Source organism: Tupaia chinensis, unplaced genomic scaffold, assembly GCF_000334495.1.
Source record: "Tupaia chinensis unplaced genomic scaffold, TupChi_1.0 Scaffold000528_1, whole genome shotgun sequence".
Classification (NCBI taxonomy): Eukaryota; Metazoa; Chordata; class Mammalia; order Scandentia; family Tupaiidae; genus Tupaia; species Tupaia belangeri.
In genome coordinates, this window is record NW_006160041.1 from 2109450 (window position 1) to 2129021 (window position 19572).

Here is a 19572-nt window from a genome sequence, read left to right on the forward strand (position 1 = left end):
GAAGAGTCAGGAAGCCGCGGCCGGAAGCCGCGGTATCCATAGAGACGCTGTCGGAAGTTGGGGTTGCTAGGTAGCCTGGGCGCGTCCACTGAACTGCGTGATGGCTGAAGTGCCAGAAGATTATGATTCTGGTCCGGATGAACCTGAGGAGTCGGAGCTTACCAGACCTAAACTGCCTGGACTTCATAAACTGTCTCAAGATGCTGAACTGGAGGCCGTGGCTGAGCCAGGCCCGGAGCCCCCTACGGAGACTGACCAAGCACCACGGCCAGAGACTGAGGAAAAAGATTTCAAAGAGGGGGAGCCAGGGAGTGCTAACAATGTACAGCTAAAACCAACCAGTGCGTCCGAGTATGAAATTCCCAGGGAGACTGAGAGATACTTATCTAGCAAAATTGAACCAGGCATTTCCCAGGAGATGAAGGTGGAGACATTCGGAGAGACAGAAGGAGAACTAGTCAAGGATTTGGAGGTTCTTATGGAAGGAAAACTTGAGGAGCCAAATCTAGAGCTACTGGATGAGGTTAATCCAGATGTTGCAGAGGATGTACCCCTTGAGCCAGTCACAGAAACAGATACAGAGCTACCAACAAAAACCAAGACTGAGATTCCAGGGGCCACAATCAGTGAGACAAAATTAAAGTTACTAGAAGAGACCGAAAGAGAGATTCCAGAGGAATTACTTACAGAGCAATATAAAGAGGTAGGTATAGAGTCTCCAGAGCAGACCACGCAAAAGATTCTAGAGGAGATGCAAAGAGAGTCAACTGAGGAGAAAAGGGCAGAGCCACTTGAGCAGACTAAACAGCTTACAGATGAGAAACCAAAAACCTCTACTGAGGAGGCAGGTCTAGAGCCTCCAGAAGAGACTAAACCAGAGGTTCCAGAGGAAATGCAAAAGGAGGTGGAGATAGAACCACCCCAGCAGAGTAAATCAGAGTTTCTGGATCAGAAACCAAGAAAATCTACTGGAGAGGCAGATTTAGTGTCTCCAGAAGAGACTAAACCAGAGGTTCCAGAGGAGCTAGAAAGAAAATCAACTGAGGAGATAGGGACAGAATCATCAGAGAAAACTAAACTCGAATTTCCAGACCAGAAACCAGGAAAGTTAACTGAGAAAAAAGCTTCAGAGCCACTAGAAGAAATCAAATCAGACTTTCCTGAGGAAAAAGTAAGAAAACCAATTGAAGAAACAAGTCTAGAGCTATCAGAAAAGGCCAAAAAAGAAATTCCAGAAGAGATAAGAAGAAAATCAAAAGAGGAAGAAATTCCAGAGTCACCAGAAGAGACCAATCTGGTGCTTCTACAGGAGATGAAACCAGAGATTCATGAGGAGACAAAAAGAAAGTTGACTGAAAAGGAGCCACTAGAAGACACTAAACCAGCAGATCAAAAAGTGAGGCAGAGAAAATCATCTGTACTAGAACCACCACAGAAGTTCAAATCAGAGGTGACACTAAGAGAACCAATTAAGGAGAAAGGTCTAGAGCCACCAGAACAGACTGAACCAGAATTTCCAGAGAAAGAAGAAAGAAAATCAACTGAGGAAATAGTTCAAGTGCCACTACAGAAAACCAACATAGAGGTTCAAGAGAAGATACAAACAGAAGCTGCTGAAGAGAGAAATCAAGAGTTACCAGATCAAGCCAAATCGAGAGAGACACATGGAGAATTTTCAAAAGACAGACCCGAGCCAGTCAAATCTAAGTATTCTATTGGCAAGGATGAGCTGGAGTACTCAGAGTTTCAAACAAGAAAGTCAGTTAAAGAAAACACTGCAATAGGATTTCTTAGAGAAAGGGAAATAAAGTCAGTTAGTAGAGATTATGAGTCTTCTCAGGGACTCCAAAATCTGCTTAAGCTTGATGATACTAGAAAGGAACACTCCTACTTACATGAATCAATGTCTCAAACAGCATTAAAAGAGTCTTCTAGTGAAAGCAACATCATAGATTTGTCAGAAGACTTGGAAGAAATGACACTTGATATGAAAGCACAGTCGACAGAAAGGATTGGGATGCAATTTGAATGTCTTAAATGGAGCCCAGACCAAGTTGCAGAGTGGATAAGCCACTTAGGCTTTCCTCAATACAAGGTATACAAAAATCATATTTTGAAACTACATGCTCTCATTTTTCTATTTATTTCCTCTTCTCTTGCCTTCAGTAGAAGGTATATAGAAAAGTCTTGGACTGTGATAGAAGTAGCTTGATTTTATTTTTTAAAAATTTTTTTCCTTTAAATTTATTTAGTTATTTTAATTTGACCAGAGAGGAACAGAGCAAGAGTGAGAGTGAGAGAGAGAGAGAGGGGGAAAGCAATTTGCCAGGTTCGGTACTTGAACTCTTGAACTGCAGGTGCCCTTAACCACCATGCCACCTACTGGACCCCTTTTTTTTTTAAAGGCTTTTGCCATAGCATACTTGTGTTCCCCTGAGAGATAGAAAGACAATGAAGAGGGAAAGAAGAAAGAAATCACCCTCCAGGAAGAATTGCCATGCCACAATCTCTTCTCCTTTAGTCTCCTCTGAGGATTTGGGGCACACACACACACATGCCCACCATGAGTTTCAAGCCCCCAGGTCCAGGACTTGAACTGTAGTAAGCCATGTGGGAGTCCAGTGCCTTAACCGCTACACAACCTGCTGGCCCCAGGGTAACTTGGATTTTAATTTTGGCCTTGCCACTGAAGTTATTTGTATTTTCCAAGAGGAAGGGAAGAACACATCTGTTTGTTTTTCCTATTCAACTCTTCTCTGTGTTCCTTGAATAAAGACCATTACATTTATATAGACCTTTTTTCACAGAAGACTATTTTTAAATAGATTTTTTCCAAGATATTTTACTACTTCATCAGGTTGTTTTAGTGGTAGCTCTCTTACATTTAACTTAATTTTAAGTGTCTGCCCCAAATAAGTCATATGTGTCTGAGTTCTTAAAAGTACTAATTTAAGAGCTGGTCATGTGGTATAGTGGTTAAGGGAACCAAATCCCACATGATCAACATGGTTTGAATCCTGGCCCCAGCACACGCACCCTCTGGTTTATAAACAAAGAGTATTAATTTAAATAAGCCAGTTAATCAGAACATTTTATTAAAATAGCATAAGCCACTTATGTAACTGCTACCGACAGTGTTTATAGAGAACCATAAAACAATGCAGGACTGAAACCCTTTGGACTACTTGTACTTAAAAATGTAATTAAAAAAGAAAAAAGCAGCAGCAGTAGTAAAATGTATACGAAACAAGAAATGGAAAATTATTTGTTGATGATAACATGTAATGTCCTTGGTTGAGCCAATATACAGTATATTCTGGATTTTGTATGCTGCAATGATATACAGTGAGTGAACATAAAATAAAAATAAAATTGAAAACATTGAGACATGCACTGTTTATGACACGCAAAAAAAAGGAAATTTAGGGAGCAGCATGAAATTTAATTATTAAAGAGCTTAAATGGAAAAATATATTAGGATAGAAAATAAATATAAATTTTTTCTCAATATAGAACAAGAGACAATCATGATTTCTTTCCTCTGTTCCTTTCTTCCATTTGCAGTACTTTTTTTTTTTTGAGTGATGTTTTTGTTGTATTGATAGGAATGTTTTACCACAAACTTTATCAGTGGCCGAAAACTCATCCACGTGAACTGCTCAAACCTCCCTCAGATGGGGATAACAGATTTTGAGGATATGAAGGTGAGTTGTGTACAATTTCCCTATAGAGCATTCTAACCTACCATCTGTTCAAAGCAACTTCCTTTTCTTCCATCCTGGCCTCTTAATTCTGTCAGTGGTTTCATCATACTCCCAGTTCCCTAGACTCACTTGTTAATATCATTTTACTAACAATAAGATATGATAAAATTCTCTGCATTATTAAACACATAGACCTAACTGGACATTTAATCTCTTGATTTCTGCTCATAGCTATCTCTTTCACTTTTTTTTAATCCCCAGAAGGCATGCATGCGTGCTTACCAGAGAGAGGGGGACAGGGAGAAAGCACCTCCAATGGTGCATGGTCACACTATAATACCTTCTCCATTTCTCCATTCTATCAGAATTTAGGGCATGCATGCACATAAACCTGGCATATTTTTGAAGCTACTAATGCCAGGATTCAAACTACAGTCATCTTTGTGGGATCCAACTCCCTTAACCACTAAGCTACAGGGCCAGCCCTTGTAACTTTTTTACTGAGTGCTATGTGTTGGTCACATACCTCTATTAGCTTACCTAATGCCCATTTTTTGTTTTGGGGTTTTTTTTAGAGAGATTTTTGTTATCAGGCATGAGTACTCACCAGAGATACAAAGAGAGAGAGAGAAAGTGAGAAATCATCCCCCAGGGGGATGGCCACACCACAATTCCTTTTACTCCATTCTCCTTTCAGGATTTTATGCACGCACACACATGCTCCTGGTGTGAGTTTCAAGCTGCCTGGTGTGGGACTCGAACCATGGTTAGGACATGTGGGAGTTCAGCACCTTAACCACTATGCCACCTTCTGGCCCCCCAAATGCCCATTTTATAATTAGAGTCCTGACTCTGTGGCTTCAAAAATATTGCAGGTGTGTGTGCATGCATGCCCAAGATCCTGAGAGGAGAATGGAGGAGAAGGGATTGTGGCGTAGCCATCATCCCTGGGGGAGCGGTGATTTCTCACTTTCTGTCTCTCTGTTTCTCTTTCTCTGGTGAGAGCACATGCCCTATAACAAAAATCACTCTACCAATTCTTTTTGTTCCCTTGACATTTTAATCTCAAAACTCACCATGTCACCATTATAAAATTTATTTATTTATTTATTTATTTATTTATTTATTTATTTAGTGAAAGAAAAAAGGGGAAGGGGAAAATGGGATGTAAAAGGAATGGGGAAGAAGGAAGTGGAATGTAAAGAGAATAAGGGAGGAGAAATTGGGATGCAAAGCCAGTTGTTTTTGGATGTAAATCGGCTGAAGAATTCTCTGATCCTTTTGGGGGATAATCTGATAAAGGCTTGTGACTTCCTTTACCCTGATACTGGGCAATATCCAGGTATTGGGTATCAACAACAGGAAGACGACCATTGACAACAGGCAAGTACTGCTTTCGTATGTAGATACTTCTCAATAGCCCTGCTAGTTTAGCTTATGGAGCGCATATCTGCATGTGTCTTCAGGCCACATGTTTTAATCACATGTTTTCAGATTGGCTCCTCTCCACATGAGAGGGTTTTTCTATAAGGGGGAAGGGGTCGCCAGAAAGACAGAGAGCAAGACAGAGAGACAGAAAGTGAGAAATCACCCCCTGGGGGGATGGCCACTCTGCAATCCCTTCTCCTCCATTCTCCTTTCAGGATCTTGGGCATGCATGCACACGTGCCTGGCATTAGTTTAAGCCACCAGGTCCAGGACTCGAACCGCGGTCGACTACGTGGGAGTCCAGCAACGTAGCCATTATGCCATCTGCTGATTCCATACCATATAAAACTTAAGTTACTTGTTGGAAACTATTTAAATAGCATACATTCATAACAATATGTCAGCAATTGACTACTATTATAAACAAAAATATTTTTCTTTTTTAAAAAAATGTTTAATTTGGGGCCATCTAGTGGTGTCTTACGGTAAATAGATCCAATTTAGTCAACAGCACAGCTTGAGTCCTGAAACTGGCAGCCTGAACAAACATGCCGGGTGCATGTGTGTGCATACCCAAAATCGTGAGAGAATAGAGAAGGAATTGTGGCATGACCATCCCCCATGGGGGGTCCTTTCTCACTTCGCCTCATCGGTCTCTTTCCAGAGAGCACCCATGCCCTATAGCAATTAGGAGAAAACATTTTAAATTTGCAAATAACTTCAGTTTTATAGAAGAGTTGCAAAGATAGTACAGAGAGTTCCTATATACCCTTAACCCAGCTGCCATTAATGTTAACATCTTATGTGATTATGGTACATTTATCAAACATCAATATATTAAGTTGTTGGGAAAGACATGATGCATTTTTTGCATAGAAAACCATAGAAAAATATGTTATGACTTAATAGGTTGCATAGACTTTGTTAAGACAGTTTAATTTAGGTTATCAAGTGGCATGGTGTTCAGTGATTACAACTTATGTTTTAGAAATGCTGAAAATTGTGGCAAAAATATTTAAAAGAATATACAAGTATAGGTACTAAGAAAAACAGCTAGAACTTTAATGTCTAATTTTTAGTGTTTGAGATTCATTTTTAGTAAAATTAGGTAACCATTTGAGTAATGATTTTTTCCCTTGGTTGTAAATTAACTAAGCTCCTTATATACAAGTTAAGAAAAAAGGGGAAGGGGAAAATGGGATGTAAAAGGAATGGGGAAGAAGGAAGTGGAATGTAAAGAGAATAAGGGAGGAGAAATTGGGATGCAAAGCCAGTTGTTTTTGGATGTAAATCGGCTGAAGAATTCTCTGATCCTTTTGGGGGATAATCTGATAAAGGCTTGTGACTTCCTTTACCCTGATACTGGGCAATATCCAGGTATTGGGTATCAACAACAGGAAGACGACCATTGACAACAGGCAAGTACTGCTTTCGTATGTAGATACTTCTCAATAGCCCTGCTAGTTTAGCTTATGGAGCGCATATCTGCATGTGTCTTCAGGCCACATGTTTTAATCACATGTTTTCAGATTGGCTCCTCTCCACATGAGAGGTTTTTTCTATAGGGTGCATGGGCTCGCCAGAAAGACAGAGAGCAAGACAGAGAGACAGAAAGTGAGAAATCACCCCCTGGGGGGATGGCCACTCTGCAATCCCTTCTCCTCCATTCTCCTTTCAGGATCTTGGGCATGCATGCACACGTGCCTGGCATTAGTTTAAGCCACCAGGTCCAGGACTCGAACCGCGGTCGACTACGTGGGAGTCCAGCAACGTAGCCATTATGCCATCTGCTGATTCCATACCATATAAAACTTAAGTTACTTGTTGGAAACTATTTAAATAGCATACATTCATAACAATATGTCAGCAATTGACTACTATTATAAACAAAAATATTTTTCTTTTTTAAAAAAATGTTTAATTTGGGGCCATCTAGTGGTGTCTTACGGTAAATAGATCCAATTTAGTCAACAGCACAGCTTGAGTCCTGAAACTGGCAGCCTGAACAAACATGCCGGGTGCATGTGTGTGCATACCCAAAATCGTGAGAGAATAGAGAAGGAATTGTGGCATGACCATCCCCCATGGGGGGTCCTTTCTCACTTCGCCTCATCGGTCTCTTTCCAGAGAGCACCCATGCCCTATAGCAATTAGGAGAAAACATTTTAAATTTGCAAATAACTTCAGTTTTATAGAAGAGTTGCAAAGATAGTACAGAGAGTTCCTATATACCCTTAACCCAGCTGCCATTAATGTTAACATCTTATGTGATTATGGTACATTTATCAAACATCAATATATTAAGTTGTTGGGAAAGACATGATGCATTTTTTGCATAGAAAACCATAGAAATAGGTTGCATAGACTTTGTTAAGACAGTTTAATTTAGGTTATCAAGTGGCATGGTGTTCAGTGATTACAACTTATGTTTTAGAAATGCTGAAAATTGTGGCAAAAATATTTAAAAGAATATACAAGTATAGGTACTAAGAAAAACAGCTAGAACTTTAATGTCTAATTTTTAGTGTTTGAGATTCATTTTTAGTAAAATTAGGTAACCATTTGAGTAATGATTTTTTCCCTTGGTTGTAAATTAACTAAGCTCCTTATATACAAGTTATTTATTAACCTTCCCAGGGATAGTCATGACTGCTAATCTGAACATATTATCTGTTTTATGGCTGGTCAGATTGTTCAGCAAATAAATGAATCCAACTGTGGCCATCTGATGCAAGAGCTTGGAATTTTTTTTTTTCCTTTTTGATTGCCAGGGGGATGTATGTGCTAGTCAGAGGAAGTGAAAGTGAGTACTCCCCAGTGGGGCATGGTTGTACTCCAATCCCTTTTCCTCCATTTCTCCACATACACCACAGTTGGCTATGTGAGATCCAGCTCCTAATACACAGTGCTGTGTTACAGGGCCAGCCCATCTGGAAGCATCTTTAAATTTTTTAAAGAGGTTTTTTGCCTTAGGGCAAGCGCACTCCCAAGAGAGAAAGACAGAAACAGTGAGAAGGGAAAGTGAGAATCACCCGCTAGGAGGGATGGTCACACCATATTCCCTTCTCCATTCTCCTGGGATCTTGGACACGTATGCACAGGTGTCCTGTGTGGGTTTCAAGCCACTGGGTCCGGAATTCGAACTGCAGTTGGCCATGTATGTCCAGTGACATAACCACTATGTCATCTGCTGGCTCTTTTAAATGGTACTTTAATAAAGATAGTGAATAGGGCCAGGGGGTGGTGTGGTAGTTAAGGTGCTAGACTCCCACATTATTGATTGCGATCTGAGTCCTGGACCTAGCAGCTTGCTTTCTCACTTTCTTTTTCTCTCTGTCTCCCTCCAGTCAAATTAAAAAATAAAAATTAATTAATTAATTAAATTAAATAAACAATTCTTTAAAGGGAAGAAAAAAAAAAGAGAGAGATAACAAATTGGGTTAGCACTGTGGCCTGGTGATGAAGGCAGCTGGATCCCACCTGGCTGATCATGTGGTTCAAGTCCAGAACGCGACAGCTCAAGAAACACACTGAATGTGTAGTGTGCGTGCCCAGCATCCCCAAAGGAGGGAGAGATGGTGCATAAGTATTTTCTCCTTTCCTTCTCTCTCTATCTCTGGCAAGCACACAAACCTTTTGGCAAAATTTTTTTTTAAATAAAATAAAATAAAAGTGAGTCATGTGACATTTCTGTTAAGAACCTCGTTTTGGTAAGACCAGGCTAGTAACATGTGAATGCTATTTCATTATTTTCCCACAGAAAATAGAGTGGGGCAGCCCACGTAGTAGTTAAGGGAGCCAGATCCCCCATGGCTTGTTTTGTGGGTTACATTCTGGTGATGGCATATTGCAAAGCACTCTGAGCACATGCGTGTGCGTGCCCCAAATCCTGAAAGGATGGGGAAGTGGAGGAAAAGGAATTGTGTTATGACCGCACTCCACTGGGGGTTGTTCTCTCCCTCTCTCTCCCCCCAGAGAGCACACATACCCTCAGACAAATAAAAATTACGTATATTTGATTCTTTGTTTTCAAGTTAATTCCATTTTAAAAGTTATCCTTGCATTTCAGGTAATTTCACGGCACACACGGGAGCTACTGGGATTTGAAGAGCCATTATTCAGTCGCAGCATCAGCCTTCCCTATAGAGACAATATTGGCTTATTTTTAGAGCGAAAAGGTCATACTGGTGTAAAATCTGATTCCTTAACCTTATCTGAATTTGTCAACACAGTAGGATTACAGGATTATGCTCCACAAATAACTACCCCTGAAGAAAAGGAGACATTACATTACACCGAACCTTTACATTTGACTTGAAAGATCGAACTAAATTACTTAGGGAACGAGGTGTGATCTTTTTTTTCCCTCTTCTCTTTTTCATTAAGGATCAGAGTCAAAACTACTGGCTCTCTCTGACCACAGCACCTGCTCCTTATTTGCATTTCAATTTAGCCTCTGTTAAAACAGAGATAGTAATACTTCTCTTCCTGAGTAATTGTAAGAACTGCTGATAAATTCTAGTCATGCACCTGGCAGTAGGAACAGGTTGGAGAAATATAATTAAAAATAAAATCTCCTGCCAACGCAGATGATCTCCACAAATGCAGAAAAGCAACAATTTTATTACTGAATAAGCATTAAACTGTGAGGCACATCACAGGCAAGGTGCTAAGCAGATTGCAAAAACTAAGAAATGTCATTCTTTTAGATAACCAGGCAGATACGATACACTTCATACACGTTAATTATCTGACAAATTTTTAAAAAGTACCAGAACAGTTCATATACAGCTGAAATGAACATGGTAGAAATCATAATTACCTTATTTATTTCTTTATCCAAAGTGAAAGGGAAATCAAGTTGTGTTCTTTCCTGGCTATAAATTTCTGTAGGAAAGGAAGCTGCAGTATGTAACTGTCTAATAATGACATTATAGCTTCTTGAATTTAACTTTTAGAAGAAAAATTCATTTGTATTAACAAGGCTTTTCTGGGGAAGCAGTTTATTATTTAAGTGTGCTGGGTTATGTAATTTCATTCGGTTCCTTGTGAAAGCTGGACACATCCAAGTATATTGATGTATAGGACCTTTTGTTTTATTCTTAATTTTAAAGACCCGTGAGTACAATGTTCTCATTCCTAGTGTCTAACAGGGCAAATAAGTATAGTCATATGACTCCCACTGTTAGTTGTGATAATCAAGGCATAACCATCATAGAGCAATCTGTGAGGGGGGAAAACAATCCCGAGGTTTCTCACTGGGATGAAGAGCCCATGGAAACCACTGGCTGTTCTTTGGTTAGAGAGCTGCCAAATAAACCACAGTATAGATGGGTAAGGTGGTCTCGGAGAACCGTATTGGTTGAGAAATGCTGGCTAAAGGGAGTTTTCTTGAGTTGCACAGCAGTCAGATCAAACCAGGGAAAAGGCCTGGGGTGGAAAAAAAATTCTGTTACTTTTCTATGTCTTTTCAATATATCTGATTTTACTGTTTTCCTCCACTTAGCATATCAAACTCATTAATATTCATAGTTAAACTGGAAATTCAGCTGGAACTATTCAATATGTAAATTTAAGTGTACTTACGTGATATCCCTCACATGCATTTCTCTAATTGCATTTGGAAAACATTCACAATTGGAGAATTATTATTATATTGATATTGATAGTTTTCAGTACATTTTCCTTGAACTTAGAAAACATACACAAAGAGAATCATAGTTGTTGGGGCCAGCAGGTGGCATGGTGGTTAAAGGCTGGACTTCCACACAGCTGACTGCGGTTCGAGTCCCCGACCTGGCAGCTTACTTTCTCACTTTCTCTCTCTGTCTCCTCTCTCTCTGTCTCTGTCTCTTTCTCTCTCTTTCTCTCTTACTCTGTCCTTCTCTGGTCAAATTAAAATAAAGAAATAAAGTTAATTAATTCCTTAAAAAAAGAATCATAGATGTTAGACAAGGAAAAGATCCAATTGCTTTTTTTGTTTTTTAATTTTCGCTGCAGAGCATGTGTGCTTGCTGGAGAGATGGAGAGTGGGAAAGTGAGAAATTATCCCCCGGGGCTACACCACAATCCCTTCTCCACCATTCTCCTCTTGGGAATTGGGCATGTATGCACACACACCCAGCATGTTTTTCAAGCCATCAGGTCTGGGACTTGAACCACCATCAACCATCTGAGAGTCCAGTGCCTTAACTACCATGCTACTCACTGGCCCCAGATCTACTTGTGTTTAAGATATTCTCTTTAGGTGTGTAGGTAAAGAAGGTGAAGTTAATACGCAAATGAAAAGAAGACAATGTTAAATATTATAGTGTAATTCAAGTTTAAAAATAAAAACCCACATTGAGACATAGGGTTCGTTTTTTGTTTTTGGAGAGATTTTTGCTATAGGGTGTGTACGCTCACCAGAAAGACATAGAGAGACAGAAAGACAGAAAGTGAAAAGTCACCCTCCCGCCCAGGGGGGATGGCCGCACCATAATCCCTTCTCTTCCATTCTCCTCTCTGGATCTTGGGCGCGCATGCACACACACACACACACACACACACACACACACATACCCACACGCCCGGCCACCAGGTCCGGGACTTGAACCGCGGTCAATTATGTGGAAATCCAGCGACATAGCCATTATGCCAACTGCTGGTCCTGAGACATAGGGATTTTAATTGTTGAAAAACTCAGAAGTAAGGTAAGGATATCTGCTTTCACTGCTCTTATTCAACATAGGTCTGGAAGTTCTAGCCAGTACAATAAGGCAATAAAAGGCAGGTAGATTAGAAAGAAAAAAAAATGAAACTGGCCCTATTTATAGATGACATAATTATCTATGTAAAAAAATCCCAAGGGGAACCAGCAGATAGCGTAATGGTTATGTCGCTGGACTCCAATGTAGTCGACCACTTTTCGAATGGTGGACCCGGTGGCTTAAACTCATGCCGGGCGTGTGTGCGTGCATGCCCAAGATCCTGAGAGGAGAATGGAGGAGAAGGGATTGCAGCATGGCCATCCCCTGTGGGGGGCGATTTCTCGCTTTCTGTCTCTCTGTCTCTGTCTTTCTAGCAAGTGCATGTACCCTATAGCAGAAACCTCTCAAAATAAACAAACAAACAAACAAAAAACAAGGAATCTACAGAGAATAAAAGGCTAGAGCTAATGAGTTTAGCAAGGTTGTAGAATAAATAAATAAATAAATATAAAAATCAACTATATATACTAGCAGTGAATATGTGAACATGATTTTAAATGCTGTTTCATTTATAATCATTCAAAAATAGAATATTTGCACATAAATCTAATCAAATATGTACAGAACTTGCATAATGAAAACTGGAAAATGCTAATGAAATAACCCAAGAGCTCAATAAATGGAGAGACATACTATATCCATAAGTGAGAAGACTTAATAAAGATGTTAAGCTCCACAAATCAATCTATAGCTATAATAGTACAATAAAAATTAGTGGCAACACCAAATTATTGCAAATATGTAGAGAAATTGGATCACACATTGGTATAACTACTGGTAAAATGATATAGCTACTCTGTTTTTTGGAGAAATTTTTGCTATAAGGGCACATGTACTCACCAGAAAGAGAGAGATAGAAAGACAGAAAGCAAGAAATCACACCCCCCGGGGGGATGGCCACGCCACAATCCCTTCTCCATTCTCCTCTCGGGATCTTGGGCACACACACACATATGTGCCCGGTGTGAGTTTAAGCCACCGGGTCTGGGACTGGAACCGCGGTCGACTACATGGGAGTCCAGTGACATGGCCATTACGCCAACTGCTGGTCCCTGGTATTACTACTCTGATAAACAGTTGCCAATATTTTTTTTAAAAGACAGTTGTGGGAACCAGCAGTTAGCGTAATGACTATGTCGCTGGACTCCCATGTAGTCGACTGTGGTTCGCGTCCCGGACCCGGTGGCTTAAAACTCACGCCGGGGACGTGTGCGCGCGTGCCCAAGATCCCGAGAGGAGAATGGAGGAGAAGGGATTGCGGCGTGACCATCCCCCCTGGGGGGTGATTTCTCTCTTTCTGTCTCTATGTCTCTCTCTGTCTGTCTGGCGAGCGCACGCGCCCTATAGCAAAAAAACTCTCAAAAAAAAAAAAAAAAAAAAAGACAGTTGTGTGTTTATTTTTATCTTTAAAATAATATTATTTTATTTCGTTTTTATTATAGTTTATTTTATGATTTTAAAAAATGACTCTAGTTACACACCTGGGGATTTATCCCAATGAAACAAAAACTTAGGTTAACATGAAAACCTCTACATGAATGTTCACAGCAGCTTTATTCATAATAGCCAAAACTGGAAGTAATCCAGATGTCCTTCAACAAATGAATAGTTAAACTGATACAACAATGCATGGAATACCACTCAGCAATAAAAATGAAAAAACTTCAGACACACAGCAACTCAGATGAACTAACTTATGCTAGATGAAAAGAAGCCAATCTCAAAAGATTGCATGCTGTATGAGACCATTTATATAACATTCTTGAAATGACAAAATTATAGAAGAGTGTAAGAAAACTGATGTGGTGGCCAGGATGGGGCATGAGGGGACAAACTGAAGAATCTTTTCAGGAAATAACTACTTTGTATCTTAAATGTATCCATGACAATATCCTGGTGGTGATATTATACTATATTTGTATACAGATATTATACCATAGTTGGTACCACTGGGAAAATTAAATGGGTACATGGAATTTCTCTGTATTATTTTTTAACTACTGAATTTAAATCTATACTTGTCTCAAAATTGGAAAATTATCCTCATTTGCAACCTTTGCTCTGGCATATAATAAGGTGTAAGTCTCTGCTGTATCCTAACAACAAATAAAAAGCTGAACAAATTGGAAAATTAACAACTCTTCTTAGATCCACCAGACAGGTAAGGTCATAAGGCAAACCACTACCCTTGAAATTGGAGAGACCAAAAGGCAAATGTTCAGAATGGTGGCTTGCTGGAGCAGAAACCGAGGTTCACAAACCTCTGCAGAAACCAGTGTCAAGATAGGGAAACCTGCACTAAACTGACAAATTGCTGGAGGCTCAATGTGGGCAAGTCTATGAATAAACCTCCAGGGGCACCCTGTCATTGTGGGTCCCCACACTTGTGATTTTTCAGCTGTAGCAGGCTGACAAGTTCTTAGTGAATAGTGGAAAAAAATTCCCCCCAGCAGTGGGAGGGGAAAAGGAACCATTATAAAATGTGCCAGAACATTCTGTCCTTAACAAGGTCTGCCTATAGAAGAAGCTATTAAAGCAGAGCCTAATCTGAGGGGTTTTATCAGAACCTGATTGACCTGGGGAAGAGGAATGTCCAACTCCAGTCAGCTTTACCTGTTCCGTAAGGAAGAAGAGAATACCAAATTCCAGCCCCCTTCAGCCATCCAGTTGCACCAGAAGGGAGAGGGGCAGGGGACTGAGAACCACTTAAGAAGTTCACATGTCAGAGGCATAGGCTCGTTATAACACTGAGACCTAATCCTGTAACTATAGGTTGCTTCCCTTTGCCCGCTACCTTACTACCACATTACTGAAGGTTTATTTACAACAGTTCTTTTTACCTGATACATCATGTCTGACTACCAAGGAAAAAATGAAAGGCCTACTAAAAGGCAAAAAATATGCAATTTGAAAAGACAGAGCAAGCGTTAGAACCAGACATGGTGAAAATGTAGGAATTATCAGACTAGGAATTTCAAATAACTATGCCTAATATGCTAAGGACTGTAATGAATATTGTAAATATGTAATGTGAGCAGAGAGGTGGGAATTCCAAGAACCAAAAAGAGGGCCAACCTGTGGCCTGGTGGTCAAGGTGGCTGAATCCTACATTGCCAACTGTGTGGTTTGAGTCCCAGACCTAGCAATTTGAAATACGTATGTATGCATGCCCAAAATCCCAAAGGAGGGAGAGATAAAGGAAAAGGAATTGCAGCATGACCATGCTTCACGGGGAATGCTTTCTCACTTTTTCTCCATATATATCTCTTTCTCTGGTGAGCACATTTGCCCTCTAGCAAATTTTTAAAAAAAGATACATGAGAGACTTCAAAAGTTTGTGGGAAAATGAAATTAAAGCACAAGCTTATTTTGGAACTTCCAAAACTGAAAAGCAAAGAAAACAGAGACCAAAAAATACAGAACAGAATATCCAAAGACTTTGTAACAGCCACAAAAGATATAGCAGACACATAGTGGGAAGAGAACAAAAAGAGAATGGAACAGAAGAAATATTTGAAATAATAGTAACTGAAGAATTTCACCAAATTAATGTTAGACACCAAACAACAGATCCAAGAAACTCAGAGAACACTAGAATAAATGCAAAACAAAGCAAAGCTAGACAAATCATTTCAAATGATAGAAAATCAACATTAAAGGAAAAAATACTGAGGGCTAGCCCTGTGGCCTAGTGGTCAAGGGAGTCAGATCCCACATGACTGACGATGTGATTCAAATACTGGATCCAGTGGTTTGAGAACATGCTGGGCTTCTATGCATGGCAAAATCCCAACAAGATGTAGAAATGGAGAAGGGATTGCAGCGTGACCACACCCCACTGGGGAGTGCTTCTAATGACTTCTAAAAAGTACAACTTTATGCTAAAAAGTCTGAAATCCAATAAAAATGAAAAAAATTTTAGAAAACTATGAATGGTGGAAATTGATTCAAATAGTAAACCCAAATATATAACAAACTAGAAAAAATGAAAAATGTATCTAAATTTCAACCTGCCTCCCCGACACAAACACACCCCCACACCCTCATCCCTCTCACCAACATCCTGCCCAACTAGGCCAAACTGACTTACTGCTAAGTTCTGCCAAGAGGTTTTGGAGTCGGTAAATGCATGGAGATGATGGGAGAGTGGCACAACCAGAGAGGACATAGACGCTCCTTGCACCCTCTCCACACCCCTTTGTCCTAGTCTCTTCTATTTGGCTGTTCTTGAGTGATTCAGAGTCCCAGCAGGAAAAGTTGACTGGCTGTTTCTAATAGATCAGGTGACTATATCCATACCTGGTTGTCAGTGTGCAGATAGAGTTGTAAAATCTTTCGTGGACAAAGAAGTGAAGAATACATCTGCAACATGCATGGGTTTGTAATAGCATTTGGGATGAATTTTCCCATTTTCCTCAAGGTCTTGAGACCCCCCCCCCAAGAATAATTTTGAGCACACTGAGTTCATCTGCCATGCTAGGAAATCATAGAAAGAAGATGCAAAAGTCTTCATGGTGCCAGATGGCAGAGTTGAAACCCAGGATTCCTGAAACCTCCTAAGAACTTTAACCTGGACCTGTTATTCCCTCCTCAGTTGTCTTCCATTGTCTGGGAGTTACCACTATCAGCCCGAGAGATTAATGCCTCCCACATAGCTGACTGAGGTTCGAGTCCTAGACGTGGTGACTTGCTTTCTCACTCCCCTTGTACCCTATCTATGGTCAAATTAAAAATAATAATAATAATAAATAAAATGAGATAAAATAATTCTCTTTTTAAAAAAGGGTTTATAGGCCCAGCAGGTGGTGTGGTAGTTAAGGCACTGGACTCACACATAGCTGACTGCAGTTCAAGTCCTAGACCCGGTGGCTTGAAAATCACACAGGTCATGTGTGCATGCATACTCAAAATCCTGAGAGGAGAATGAAGGAGAAGGAATTGCAGCATGGCCATCTCCTGTGGGGGACGATTTCACCCTAAGGCAAAATCTTTTAAGAAAAGGGACAGGGTTATTATAAGAATTGAAGGATATTTTGACAGAAAATCTGTTTATGTTGTTTACATTAATTAAACATTATAGCATTAATTAAAAGGGAGGAGAAACATGATGATCTTATTAAATGCTTAAAAAGAGAAAGTGGCAGGACCAGCGGTTGACATAATGGCTATGTTACTGGACTCCCATGTAGTTGACCATGGTTCAACTCCTGGACCTGGTGGCTTAAACTCACGCCAGGTGCGTGTGCGTGTGTGCCCAAGATTCAGAGAGGAGAATGGAGGAAAAGGGATTGTGGTGTGGCGATCCCCCCTGGGGGGTGATTTTTCGCTTTCTGTCTCTCTGTCTCTCTCTGTCTTCTGGTGAGCGTACATGCACTATAGCAAAAAACCTCTCCAAAAATATAAATAAATAAGAGACAAAGTGGTAAAATTTTACATTACTAAAGATTTATTTTTAACTAGGGAAAGGCAAAAATAAGACTAGTAAAATGAGACAAATAGACAAGTAAACTAGAGAATAAAATTATTCTGTTTTTATTAGAGAATTTTTATTTATTATTTTAAAAACAATTATTTAATTAAATTATTATTATTATTATTATTACTTAATTTGACCAGAGAGAGACAGACAGAGAGAGAGAGACAGTGAATGAGAAAGCAAGCTGCGGGAACCAGCAGTTAGCATAATGGCTATGTCACTGGACTCCCATGTAGTCGACCACGGTTCGCGTCCTGGACCCGGTGGCTTAAAACTCACGTCGAGTGCATGTGCGTGTGTGCCCAAGATCCTGAGAGGAGAATGGAGAAGGCATTGTGGCGTGACCATCCCCTCTGGGGGGTGATTTCTCGCTTTCTGTCTCTATGTCTCTCTCGGTCTGTCTGGTGAGCACATGCGCCCTATAGCGAAAACCTCTCAAAAAAAAAGAAAGAAAGAAAGAAAGAAAGCTGCCAGGTCCAGGCTCAAACCATGGTCAACCATGTGGGATTCCAGTCCCTTAGCAACCAGCTGGCCCAGTTGTTGTGGAAATTTTTAAAAGACCAAAAATAGAATAAATAGAATAAGATAATGAATTCCCATGTGACCAGTTCCCAAATTTTTTAAACTTTCTAAAATTCATGATGTGCCCTTGCATGAGAGAGGAGAGAAAGAAAAAAGTATTTGCCACAGGGCTCAGCCATGATGCCCTTCCTCCAGTCTTCCAGCCCCGCAGGACCTTGGGCATACACGCAGCATGTTCAGGTCAACCAGGGGACTGGGACTATAGTCAGCATGCGTTCACACTGCGATCTTTTCTTCATCTAGCTTTCCTTTTGGAATTTTGGGCATACATATACACGCATCCAGTGTGTTTTTCATGTTGTCAGGTCTAGCACTCAAACTGTGCCAGTGGGATCAGGCTGCATTAACCACCAGGTCACAGAACTGGTCCTGGTTAATATGACTTGTAAGTCTTATTTTGTTTACTTTTAGTTTTGCTACAGGTTGTGAGTGCTCACTAGAGAAAGACAGAGAGAGAAAGAGAAATGAGAAATCTGATGCCTTACCTTTTCAGAGTCAGGTTCTTGACATAGGTTTTGCTGACAAAATCAGTTAACTCGAATTTGGGGCACAGTGCTCTGTCTTCCCCACAGTCTCCAAAGTGTGTGGAGAGAAGCAGTTCATTCACCAGCTGCAGCGCTTGTGTGTAGGCCATTTCGCTTGCTGTGCAGAAGTTTAAGGTTGCATAGATCACTCCCTCCAACCACTTGGTATTGAGGGTTATTCCCCCTATGCACCAATGAGAAGGTAAATACCAGTTAATACCACTTGAAGTGAGAGCAGGGAACCTCAGACAAAGCTTTGACAGTGAACAGCCACCTTTTTCCCAAGGCAAGTTGGTAATATGAACCTCGAAGTAAATACACCTCCTTCCTAGGCCTAGAGTCTTATTTCTGCTCTTTATAACACACTGTGCTAAGGAGGACTGACATGACCAAAGCAGACTTGACTAATGCCCAAAGTATATCTAGAAGGGTCTTTGCCAATAATAAGAAGAAACTGGGGAAAGCTGCCAGAGTAGAACCATTTTAGTCCCAGACTGTATTCTCCTGTTTAAATAAGCAGTCTGCACTGATCGCTTTCAGTTCATCCTTAAAGGGTTCAAGAAATTTGGCTTCCCAGTTCTCCTTAATAAAGGCTGGGGTTTTTTTGTTTGTTTGTTTATCACCAAACACTATTCCTATACAAAACTTACATAGCTGAGAATGTACTCAGCTTGGGCTTCCCTGACCTGGTCTCCTCTTCCCCTGTTCACATATGCACTGGTAAACTCTTTAAAAGACAGAGTCTCACTACGTCACAATTCTCCTGCCTCAGCCTCTAGAGTAGCTGGGACTACAGGCAGGTGACACCACACCTGGGTTTTAGGGTGGCCTGAATCAAACTTGGGCCTGCCATGTGGCATCAGCCTGCAAAATAGCAGCACCCACCATGTGCTTTGGCATGGCCAGTCCCACACTGGCATCTAATGAGATAGCAACAAGCCAAAGAGCGGTCATCTTCGGAAGGCCGGGAATATGCTGAACCATTACCAGCAGGACTGTAGGGGCAGGTAGCCCGAATAATCACAGGATCTTGGAGGGCAGCTGTGATTTCCATATTGGCACCCCAGACGTTGACAAAGTCCTCAACACACCAGTACTGAGGCCTCAAG

General features: G+C 40.5%; 2 protein-coding genes across 2 annotated transcripts in view; one reads left to right on the top strand and one right to left on the bottom strand.

The window, feature by feature from the left end:
* The first annotated feature begins 57 nt into the window (after positions 1 to 57).
* Positions 58 to 9872, top strand: SAMD15 (sterile alpha motif domain containing 15). The gene is made up of 3 exons (XM_006157083.1): positions 58 to 2095; positions 3606 to 3704; positions 9202 to 9872. The coding sequence occupies exons 1-3, from the start codon at positions 101 to 103 to the stop codon at positions 9448 to 9450; spliced, it is 2343 nt and encodes a 780-aa protein (XP_006157145.1). The 5' UTR covers positions 58 to 100; the 3' UTR covers positions 9451 to 9872.
* Positions 9873 to 9971: 99 nt separating this feature from the next.
* Positions 9972 to 19572, bottom strand: part of NOXRED1 (NADP dependent oxidoreductase domain containing 1) — a 22438-nt gene continuing 12837 nt past the window's right edge. The window contains exons 5-7 of the mRNA XM_006157084.3: positions 19451 to 19566; positions 18425 to 18647; positions 9972 to 10562 (exon numbers count right to left, since the gene is read on the bottom strand). Coding sequence (XP_006157146.2) covers positions 10388 to 10562; positions 18425 to 18647; positions 19451 to 19566 — 514 coding nt within the window. The 3' untranslated portion in view covers positions 9972 to 10387. The remainder of the gene's footprint in view (positions 10563 to 18424; positions 18648 to 19450; positions 19567 to 19572) is intronic.